The 12,119-nt window shown below is 43.2% G+C and overlaps 1 protein-coding gene across 13 annotated transcripts in view; it reads right to left on the bottom strand.

Annotated features, from left to right (window-relative positions):
• Window positions 1-2,171: 2,171 nt before the first annotated feature.
• STX16 (syntaxin 16) overlaps window positions 2,172-12,119 on the bottom strand; it is a 28,196-nt gene continuing 18,248 nt past the window's right edge. For all 13 annotated transcript variants that reach the window (XM_004460157.5, XM_071211802.1, XM_071211803.1 and 10 more), the window contains 3 exons: window positions 11,644-11,787; window positions 10,333-10,413; window positions 2,172-7,865 (listed from right to left, as the gene is read on the bottom strand). In XM_004460157.5, the coding sequence (XP_004460214.1) occupies window positions 7,761-7,865; window positions 10,333-10,413; window positions 11,644-11,787 (330 nt within the window). In that variant the 3' untranslated portion in view covers window positions 2,172-7,760. The remainder of the gene's footprint in view (window positions 7,866-10,332; window positions 10,414-11,643; window positions 11,788-12,119) is intronic.

The raw sequence follows: 12,119 nt of genomic DNA, 5'->3' as shown, positions 1-12,119 counted from the left end.
GCTTCTAGGTCCTTTTACAGGACAGGGGAGGATTTGGGTTTTTCTATCCTGAGTTCATACTGGCCCCTCCAATTCCAAGCCCCCACCACGGATTCCCCCTCACCTACCCCGATGCCACTTTCGTGTCTCCTCCTCCAATGAGAACCCCGGCTCCCGGTCACCCTAACAAATCCTCGTTTGTTCCTTCCCACAACACTCACCAAAGAGCCCCCAAGTCACATTAATAGCAGTCTTGACCCCAAGACCAATATACGAAGTTCAAGTTTTCTGTATTCTTTTTGTTCTTAGGATGTATCCCACTGACATATTAAAAATTGACTTGATTTTTTGGGTGTAGTTCATCGATGTGATACACATTCAAGTTCATCGTATTTGTATTCGGTTAGGATTTGCTCTTTTCCTTCTTTCTACCTTCTGTTTTTTGGCTATGTTATACATTTCTGTGGTTCAAAAGTCTAAATTCTGTTAAGAGGAATGCTCTAAGAAGTCTCCCACCCTTCCTGTCCCTCCCACCCCTTCCGCACTCACCCCCAGAGTAACCATTTTTATTAGGTTTTAGTTTATCTTTCCCATTTCTTTAAGATTATGTATATTCATAGATCTTACACAAGAGGTGGCATACTGCAGCTAACGTAATCTTTTGAACTTTGCTTGAAAAGCACATTTTGTCACCTCATGAAAAGTACTGTTTTTACTTTATCAGTGGAATGAGAGGATGAGTTCATAAAAATGTGCTAGCAGAACCATTTATTCACACCAAAAAGTGTTGTTTCTAACATCAGGTTTCAGGCCCTTTCGATCAGGGGAGGGGAGTGAACTAGCTGCTCTCTGAGGTTCCTCTCTAGCAACCTGAACTGCTCTCCCAGGAAGCGCCTGGGTAAAACAGTAATAACCCTTCACATCTTGGGAACTAAATTCCTATTTACTTTTGAACACTGGCAATATTATTTTTGTAGCTGCAAAAGTTTTCAAGGGCATATTGAAGACCTGGAGCCTTGGGGTGGGGAGGGTGGCTGTGGGAAGGAAGAGAGAAAATTAATGGATGGATTTAAGGAAACTCAACCTATGAAAATGGAGACTTACAGAAAAGCAAAATTAGGGTGTGTTTATTTTGATCAAGAAATCTTTTCTTTGGGAGGAACCTCCACTTATAGGATCTATTTAAATAGGATATTTCCCTAATGCAGTTAAAATGATTCAACCTGAAAAAAACCTGAGTTGCATTTTTTTCCAGAAACGCCCTTGTGTAGAGCAACATCTCTATCTGTAGTACCTAAATGCAGATTTTTTTCAAAAGTTAAAAAGAACCATAAATCTATGACCGAGAATTTTGGCTTGAGCAGTGTGAGGAAAGGGTGGAGGAAGGAAAAAATAACCAGAGATTGCTAGTTTCAAGGGCAGTGAGAAGAAAAGTCAGTAGTTTTTCCTCTTTTTAAATGTGGAAGTTTCTGTATTTCAGACTGGTTCGTAGTTATGGATGGAAAGTACTGGAATGCAGCAACCTCACAGTCCAACTCAGGTTGAAATGCTAGGCTTGCAGCAAGAGCACCTATTCCTTCCCAGTGATTGCATTCCACTCTGGTCCGTGGTCTTTCCTAACATCTTCACAAATTCAGTAATGCTTAAACATTACCTACAAGAACCATAAAAAGACATGTTGAAGTCTTTTTCTCAACACATTAGGGACTCGCAGTAAATATGCACTGTAAAGCACTGTTTTTAAACATGACATTCATTACAAGATAAACTTGGTAGTTCACGAAGAGTGGTCTCTACACCAAGGGGTCCCTTCAGTTTTCTTTAAATGAGAGGCTACTTTTTTCCATTTCCCAAAGGGAAAGGGAGGGGAGTGGAGCAATCACCAGTTGTCTGTTGGAAATCCGAGGGAGGGGAGGACAGGGATGGCAGGCAGCTTGGGGACAATCTGCTGGTGACTCTGCTAGCTCACTGCAGTGCAAAAACCCAAGTGGTATGCCTCCATGAGGCAGGGACGTGTGAGCTGAAGTTCTGTGGAAATTTAATTATTAGCATGAACTGAAGGTACTGTCATTGTTTAACTCATCCGACCTTTTAAATGGATAACCAACCTTGAGGCTTAATTGGATTTAAAAAAAATCAATTTCTAGCCATTGCACAGTGTTGAAATGAAGTGCTGCGTTCTCAGGCAAGTGTAAAATCAGGTTTGCTCAAGACTATTTTTTATTATTTACAACTTTAAAATGACATTATCCATCTTGGTAAACGTTTTATGTACACATATACCTTTTATAAACAACCACAAATACACATGTCCATACACCAAGTCATGTCACAAAAGAATCATTATTTTCTGTTCAGCAGCAAAGCAAGTGGATTCATCAGCAGCAATCGCCTCGCACCAATTACACGAAAAACTGAACTGGGGATAATGACATACCACTGTTTGCAAATCTCTCGTAGCCTCAGTCTGGTCTAATCTTTGTAATAAGAAAAAAATCCTTGAGGAAGCTTTTACCAATCACATCTTGACCATTAAATCTTTCTTGAAGAAGGTCATTTAATTTTATGGAAAGAAATGAACAATTAAAACGGCAGAAGCGGTAGCGCCGGTCTGGAGATCAGCCAGCTGACAATTCCCATCCCAGCCCTGCCTGGTACTACCTGTGTGGCCTTGGCAAGCCCTTCTGCGGTATCAATTTCCCCATCTGGGAGAAGGGGTGCTTAGCAGTGGGGGTTGGGGCGAGGCTCTCTCCCTAGCAGTTGATGAAAATGGAGGTTTATTATGGCGTCTGGGGTCAGAACGTAAAATTACCAAAAACATATGAGTGCCTTAGCACTTCCTCTGAGAGATCAAATGTTGTCAATCAGAGCCCTCTGCCTCCATTCTGACATCTACAAAATGAGAGGAAGAGTGACTAGCTGATGGCAGAATTTAGATGATTAGCTAAAAGCAATGAGAGTTAAGTTTACAAACAAAAATGCTAAACCCAGTTGTCTGGCCTAAAGAAGCCTAATTTAAAACTATATAGTGTTGGATGGCAGCTCATTTAAATGGTCCATTTTAGCCCGAAGGTGGAGCGGAAGTGGAGGGCCACACAATTCTCCTGAGCATTCAGGACGGTCCAGAAGAGCCAATTTGGACAACCGGACAAATGATTATTTTCTTTCACCTCAATTGACCAGATAATTGCACACAGGCCTCTGCCCTTTGACTCTTTGGAACGTCCCTTTGTAGAGTAAGAAAACCCAGCCACAGAGCAGACTGGCCGAATGACTTCCTTGAGGGGGGCGTGCAGCCGGGGACGAGATGCGAAGGGCACCTGGCCGAGCCCACTGGCCTGAGTCTTCAATTTGAAAGGCTCCCCTGGGAGCTGAGGTCTCCTTTGCAGACAGCCCCCGGACCCCATACCATCACTTTGAGGGGAGTTGCTTTTTCTCCATTTCAAAACAAAACTAAACAAAATGTCAGGCAAAAAGGTTACAGGTGGCATTTGGGAGACCAAGAGAATTTTTGAGAGAGAAAATCGGGAGACTTTAAGGGCTTTGATACCAACAGAGATAAGCAATTTCAGGTAGCATTTATACATGCACCCAGTGATAAGGTCTAAAATACAGCTAACAGCAAAAGGACCAGGTCTGCCTAAGTCTTAGAAGAAACAGAAGCTTACAGTAAGTAATAGATGAATTAGCACCACCAAGAAGCAGGAATTCTTTGTACTATCTTGTTCTCCCTACACCCAACTGAGTGAGAGCCTTTTTTGGAAAAGCTATTTCAGCTAGGTCTCTCCAGATGGGTTTTATATGTATTAATACGTGTGCATGTGCGTGTTTCAGGTACTGGGGCCGGGGACTGATCCTGGGACCTCATATGAGGGAAGCTGGCACTCAACCACTGAGCCGTATCAGTTTTCCGTATTTTTCCAGGAGGCATCTCAATGGCTTTCTGCTGAACAGGCTGCACCTGGGCTCGTGCTTGCGTGCACCAGGAGCGCCGCTGAAGGAGCGGCCACCAGAGACTCGCTACAAACATGACCCACGAGGTCACTGCTCATGAAACACAAGGGGTGTCCGACACCACCCCACAGAGCCTACACGCTCACGGGTGCTACACTGAGCGGCCCCCATCAGGGTGGGGGCTCCTTTACATTATCATAGTTGGCCAGAATGTTCTTGAAGCTTACGGCAAATGTCTGTCCTTTGAGGGTGGATTTGATCTCTGGACAGTCGTGCATGGCTGATGAGCAGGTTGAACGAGGTGAGAGCAAAATAGGAGGAGGGGCTTCTTCTGTGTTGTCCATCCCCGGACTCTGAGGATAATTAACTGCCCTAAGCAATAGCGGCATCTCAGGACTAAACACACAGCTTGCCGAAGATGACTGTGCGGAAGACAACTCCTATTTGTATGTATGCGTCTAGTTAAGAAACCCCACAGCCGTCGTGACCCACGGGGCGCCACAGGCAGGAGAGTTAAGGCTTCGCGGCCAGGAGCCGCCCCATCCTGAGAACCACAGGGCAGACACACTCGGGGAAAGTCTGATACCGCCTGCGCTCTGAGTTCACCTGGCAAGCTGTCAGTGGAAGAGGACAGCAAACTTCAGTCACGTAGCAATTCAAGGATCTCCCCAACCTGAGCCTGTATCTAAGAGTTAGCAAAATCCATGAGCTATGATTTAATGTGAAAATCCCCAAATGGTTCTTGGTATGCATATAAAGCATACATTTTCATAAGAAAAAGAATCATCTGGCTTTTCGGCAGTTTCCCTTTTTATATATGGGCTTAGCAAATACACTGGCCCCTTTGAAAGTATCCATTTGACAGACAGGACAGACAGACTCAGACACTGGGCAAAAGGCCTCAGGCACAAAACAAGGGGGCCTCAGCCTGGTGGCCACAGAACATGCCAAGCCCCCTCTTAATGCAGTGGACCCCATCGTGAAAATTAATACTAGGATGGCAGATGGCTTTTAATCTGCACGATCGCTTTATTGTACAAAAAGTTTCCAGGAACAGTAAATTAGTTTTCAAAAACGACAAAAAAAAAAAAAAGTCATTCTGGATAGAAGTGCTTCACTAATTGCTTTATTTAAGCATACAAGGAAAAAAGTCTTATCTGACCAATTAGGTTGGAAGGGTTTTATTACCTTTAAGAAGCCATTAGCTGGGATAAAACACTGAAAGCACTTGTGTCAAAACAAATAAATAATGCTCTCTCAATTAGAAGAGAAAGCGGTAAATCCGTTAAATTAGACATACATGCTTCCTCACCCAAGCCAGCCCACCCCAATTAACAAAGCGGGATGGGAGTTTGCAGGCACAATCTCGGGAAGATCAGCAGGTGCTCTGGAGACCAGCACCAAGAGCAGGCCTCTGTCTTTCTCCCCTCCGGGGCGGGCACCCAGGCCACCCCAGGGTGCGGGGACACGTGCGTCCAGAGGCTGAGCCGGGCCACCCAGGAGGGCTGAGAGGCCCACGACAATGGCTGCCAATCACCCTGAGGTACCAGGACACGATTATTATTAGTTTTCTTTTACTTCTCTGAGTGCACCTGATCTTTCCCCAAGTAAAGGCTCAACAGAAAAATACAGTGTTTTGAGGACCCCAATGAGCTGGGGGCTCTGGGGTCCGCTCCAGGCCATGCTTTGTCCCTTTGACACCCAGGGCTGTGGCAGCGGACAGCTGGGACTCTGGCTGGCATCGCACGGGTTTCAGTCAGAAAGAGAAATGGTTCCCCCATCCCTATATGTGATCCTTAAAATAATTTCTAATCAGATTCATGATTTTACTTAAGTGGGGTGGGGGTATAGAGGTGGACAGAAAGTAACCCCAATCACCCTGAAGAAAAAAAAAATGGTGCTCCTTTCTTCAAGGATCTGTTTCTTTTAAGGGTTTTTACTAAAACTCAGCAATTTGAGAAGCTTTAACAACAATCCAGTGTTGCCACTATAGACTGTCTTGGAGGAAAACCCCTAATTTGAACAGTCCCACTCCCAAGAGCAACCTTGAACTCTGAACACCTCAACCACCAGGATAAAACAATCAGGGCCTCAAGAGCACCTAAGGATCCTCTGAAGATCTGAAGATCTGTAGAAGACCACATGCCAGGGGTGACTGAGGAAGGGCTGGACTCCTCTCCTTTGAGCCTCTTTGCTACTAAGTAACTGTTGGTCAGGTAATACCATACTATTTCCTAAAATGCCAGGGTCACCTTTAGAGAGCTCTAAGGCCAAGTCAGTAGTAAGAAGCCAGCGGCTGCCTGGTGGCATCAACACCTTGGGAAGAGAAGCTGGCGGGGGGTTTGGGTGCAAAGCCCAGGATCTGTTTGGGCAATGTGAATCCTACCACACACTGGACACAAGTTTAAAACAACTTATATGTCAATTCTAGAAAGAAATTTCATGTGACTGGTCCAAATAAAACCTAACACATGCATGACATTATGCTCTTAAACTTTTTAGGAAAGACAGAGCAGTGGAAAGCCATCACGAGGCACACAGAGATCACCACGCCTCTACCGCTGGCTTGGGACCAAGGGAGATACAAGCCGTTTCCGGGTTCAGTTCTCAAATTTAGCATCACTTTCCACGTTCTTCTATAACTCCAGGAATAGAGCCGAGCACCCTACTGCTCAGAGGTAAGCAAACGGCCGTCCTCCGCGCTGATCCAACCCATGGCTCACATGTGCGAGGAGACGGCTTCTTAGTCGAGCCTCTCCTGACTGCTGGTGACACGCCTACTCTCTGGGTGCTGCTAAGCGGCCACAGGAGAGACAGTAAATCAAACCACGGGTGGAGTATTTTACTTTGAAATGGAGTGATGTTTAGTTAATAATTTGAGATCCACTAATCCTAAATGGGGTGACCCATTTAAAATGGCCTCTGTGTAAATTCACAGTTCATTAAATGGAGCCTGATTGGAGCAGGTTATTATGTAGTTAGTGAATAAATAATGAACTGCGCCAGGACCACTGGGGAATGGCCATGGGGACACACTGGCTGAGTCTGGTGATTTTCATGACACTGTCAAGCTTCCTTTTAATGTGAGCTTAGTTCAAACCACTAACTTAAAAAATTTAGGTGATTTTTTTAGAAACCCCTTTTGGTTTACAGTAGAAAACAGTGCAAAAATTTTAAATGAGAAATACACCATTTACAATTAATTTAAACTTATGAAGCTGTTTTAACTGGCCCATCTAAATGTGTTAATTAACATCAATGATGGTTTCTTATTTTTCACACTTTGTTACTCTGATCATTAAAGCAATGGAAAAGCTAAATTAAGTTAATGGGGAACGGATTATAAATTCAAGGACTCCTCAGTTTGTTTTCAACTGGAAAATATGTAGAGAAAAATGAAGAGGCATCCTTGCCTCTACTCATACATTTTTGGTACCAAATTTCTTAAAAACCAGATGGTTAAAAAAAAATTTCCCAAAAATTATTTGAATATGCTGCTTGGACATGATTGCTAAAAAAATAGCATATACACATATAATATTTAACAGCTTCTGTATGAGCCTATAAACTTGCAACTCATTTTCTTTTTTAAAAAAAATATATATAACTGATCACAGAACTCAATCTCTATTCTGCAGCAGTATCACCAGGTAGGTCCTCAAATTCTCAACTGTGAAGGGAAAAAGAAAGCCCTTCCCCTCACTGGAGGACGACTCGTGACAAGGCGTCCACGGCGACGTCCCGTGCCCAGACGCGTGTCCCTCGGGGTGGGGCCTCGGCAGGCAGCCGGCGGGGCACAGGCAGAGCACGCTCACCCGGAAATCCACTTAGCGAGACTTCACACCGACAAGCACCACAATGAGGACAATGATGATGACAAATAATATTAAAATCACAAGCATCTTCTGATTCTTCTTTTGATACTGTTCTGCCTGGAGAAAGAGGAGGAGGAAAAAGGTAGTAATTTTTCCAAAAATCCAAAATCAGGTCTTGTTTTTTGGTTTCAGGCACTGGTTCTGTCTGCACAGCAAATGACATCGCTGCTAGAGGCTACACAGTGATAATCCAGCCATCAATTCAAGCTCATTCGGGCAACGTGAAGCGAAGGCTCCATGATCCTGGAGCTTCTTGTTTAGGCTGGGTTGACCAGGGCGCTTGTTTGAAATTTCCCCGAGACTAAGGGTAGAAGGAAAAGTCAAAGAGGACAGAGCCAGATAGACCTGCTTCTCCCAGGTTTTGCTTCCACCAAATGTACGGATCTACACTTTCAGTAAAACCCTCTTCTTTCCGGACACAATTCTTTGGATGAATGTACCCCCTCCTCCACTATGAAATGAAATAATTGACTGAAGTCTCCAGAGCTATTATATATGGAACCGATGGCCCCAAAGAGAATTGTTTTCTGCCTCCTTTGCATTTGGGAAAGAGAAAAAAAAATCATCTTTGCAAATGAAAACTGACAGGTGTAGCCTGTGGATGTCATTGCAGAAAGAACCCACCTGTGCTAGGTTTGCCATACGCTACTGATGGCACAGAGTAAGGAACCCCAAAAGCACATCGTGGAGAAAACCCGAAACATCTCTTCATTCAAAAACATCACCCTGGAAGCTGAAGGGCAGCCTCACAGATGACAGCATGGCCTTCATGCAGGAAGATGCCAATGCCAGAGAGACACTGAGAAAGGAGAGCTGGAGAAAAAGACAAGGGGGAGGGTGTCTGCAACCACATCTGAGGGAGAGGAGGCCCCGTCCTTGCACAGACACCGTTGTTTCACAATGAAGCAGGAGAAGAGGCAGGGTGGAAATACCTATTAAGAATACCCAGCTCTCTTTTTTCTGCTTCCACATTCCCACCCAACCCTGTGAGCCATTGTTTCCTTTCCCAAGTGAGCCTGCCCACTCCCCCAGGAGGAGTCACTCATCATAGGGAGGAAGCATCAGGATGGCAGGTAAGACCACCTTGAGAGTGTGGTCTGAGTGAAGCAACTCCCCAGGCCTCAATCACTGTGGATGAACCAAATGCCAAGGCCACGGCCAGTGGTACAGCTGACATCAGTGTAATTTGAGTGTAAGACAGTGCAAGCTCACTTTTCTCCAAAACACGAGGAAAAAGTCAATACTAAATAGTATGCTTTAAAACCTCTCAAAATGATGTATAAAGTAGAACATAAAACAAAATTTTCAGTTCCCTCTAGATCTGTACACTCCTGCAGAGAAAGCTTTTCCTTTATCTGTGTTATATTCCAAAACATGTTTCACTAGTTTCTATTTAAGAAACTTCAAAAGCAAAGCATAATTCAGCAGCATATCAAAACCTGGTTATTACAGAGTAAGAACCTAAAGTTAGTTCTCACTCTTAGTATACAGGGCAATCTGAAGGCTTCCGAAGCCCCTGCACAGGCCTGGCAAGCCATCTCTCAACAGTGAGGCCCCAGAGCCTCGTTCCCACCCGGCACATGGCAGCAAGCACGTAGAAGAGACAGTCAAGCGTCTGTGCAAGGTCTGACTTTTTGCAAGCTGATACTATCGGATGGGCTATCTCTGCTATAGGATGCAACTGGCTTCAGAAAAATGATAGAGTAGTACATTAGTGAAAATCAGAAAAACGTTCATTCTGTGGCTAGAAACACCACTGGAAAGGGCCAGAATTGATTGTATTTATGAAGCATTATGATGTTCCTTTTCAAGAAAATAGGCACTCAGTTACATAGGAGACCCACTCAGCAGGTTAAGTATGCTTCCCATAACTGATTACAAGATTTCTAAGACACTTTCCATTTAGTTTAAAAAAGAAATTAACAAATATCATAAAAATATCCCTGAAATAGCCATCTTATCAAGAATCAAACAGCTAATGTTCTCACTTGATCAAACTTCTATTTTCTCAAGGTAAAACACAGATATGCTGTAGTAATTAAAAGGAAAAATCAGACTTTTATCTTCTCCAAAAGTATTCTTCTACCAGCAATTCATCAGAAAAATGTCACAAGAGAAGCCTAAGTCAGCAGTAAGCAGCAGACAGATTTTTCGACACATATTTAGGCAAATGCCCCTTCACTTGATTTCCTAAAACAGGAAGACTCAGAAAGAGGAACTGTTTTCTAGAAGGAAGAAAACTTCAATCCCTTTGGAATTTTCTGTCACAGAATATAATTCTCAGCAATCTCAGACTGAAGTGTGAGGTAAACCTGAAATCATTAACTGCAATGAAATGGCAACAACCCACACTGTTGGCTTTGAATAAAACAATATCATACATTTCCCTTACGCTTCTGTAATGTGAGTTGACAGTAAACAAGAGTGTTTAGAACTGTTGTGACAGAAGAGAATCCTCCTATGAATTCTTGGTATTTGATAACAGTTCCTGAAATTCTCAACTATTGAAATGATATGTCATTACCTTGTGAAGCTGTTTCAAGCCATCTTCGGTTTTGACACAGGACTGTTCAACGTTATAGTCAATTCGATCAAGGACTGTACCCTGAGTAATAAATGACAGTTACAGGCTATCAACAACCGCCCACTGGGAAAATGGAACTTCAAAAATGAGATATGCAGATTGCAGACATCATTATCCACAGGATTATCTGTTTTACTTAACGTTGTTGTAAAGGTACACAATGAAAGCTCTGGAATCCATCATGAAGCAGTATTAGGCCCACAATGGCAGAGTGCTGTGTTAGCTGCAATAAAGTCCAGCTCAAGAGAAAGAAATACTGACGAATTGAGGTTGCTTCTTAGGATTTAGCCACTATAGGAAATGACACATTTAGACTTATTGGGGCTTTAAAAAATATACGGTTCAGTGGAAATAGGCTCAGAGTGGTGAAGGGCTAGTTTTTGCACTCTTTTTGCTACTTAAACGCTTGGATTCAAGTAATCAGAGAATGCCAGTTTAGCTAAACCCAGTTACGATGAGATCTGCAAACTGTCACATCTATCTACGTGACCACAGGTCTGCATGGGTCAGGGCAAAGAACTTTAACCTCCAATCTATCATCTAAAAATTTAAAAACTGCCTTGAGGAGAATTTTTAATTGCATGATCTCTTGATTCGAACAGAAAGAAGGGACTGCTGGGTTGTATGGCAGAACAGGGCTCTTAATGGAAACATGTTGTGATAGAAGAGATAGAGGTTCATTGGGAACTGCTAGAGTAATTAGCGTAACTAGATCTTCCATAGCCTTAACGCTCCATTCTACAGCTGGTTTCGGGGGGGATCAGGACCCAAATCCCTGCTGGCAAGATAATAAAATACTCTAATCAGATTTTAACGGTGAACAAACAATTTAATTCTACTTGAAAGCTAGTGGCTCCAGTTGCCATTATACAATAACCTGCCAAAATCAGAACGGAAATCTTATATATTGCCAGAACCATTGCTGGGCTCAGTCAGAAACAACCAGGTCTCCAAAATAGGGTCCTCAGGCGAGTGAGTACTCATGGGTTACAGGTAAAGAATATTAGAACTTCTATCTACATTTTTTTTTTTAATGTAAAGAAAGGTTTACAGATATTTCTATAGGGACTGACGACTATATATATATATACACACACACACATATATATACATAAAATTTGTAAACATATACACTATAGGGCATAGGTTTAGGGTTTTTTTCCTGACATAAGTGTAGGCTCAAAGAAGTCTGGAGAAGGACTAGGCATCACAGCAGAAAAACCCACTACTAAGGATGAGGGAGCCCCTCACCTGTTCGACAATCATTACTCCCAGGTCCCTAAAGATCTCGTTCAGGTCAGAGATGGACTGGACAATCTGGCGGATCTCCCGCTCCCTCTCCTCCACCATCAGCGTGTTCTGCTCCACCAGCACTAACTGGTCATCTGTAAAACCCTAGCAAAAAAGGGCAGGATGTGTAGGTTAGATTTTTTTTCCCTTCAGGAATGCTATGATGTACCATTTTAAAGTAAATTTAAATAAAATTGATCCTGCAAATATTTCTATAAAATACAGAAACAACATTTTGTCATAAATAGGTACTACTGATTTTTCCCTAACAGGAAAGAGTCAAATTCCTATAACCAGCAATATTTAAAGTATCGTTGGCCTGGGCCAGCCCAATGAGGCAGATGTGGAGAGAATCCCACATCTGCAGCTACACAGGAGCACAGCAGCAAAACCACCCAGGGTAGCCCTGTGCTTCTCTAGGATTTTCCCAAGAAAGA

This window comes from Dasypus novemcinctus, chromosome 24 (genome assembly GCF_030445035.2).
Source record: "Dasypus novemcinctus isolate mDasNov1 chromosome 24, mDasNov1.1.hap2, whole genome shotgun sequence".
NCBI lineage: Eukaryota > Metazoa > Chordata > Mammalia > Cingulata > Dasypodidae > Dasypus > Dasypus novemcinctus.
This window is presented reverse-complemented; position numbering and strand designations above follow the sequence as displayed.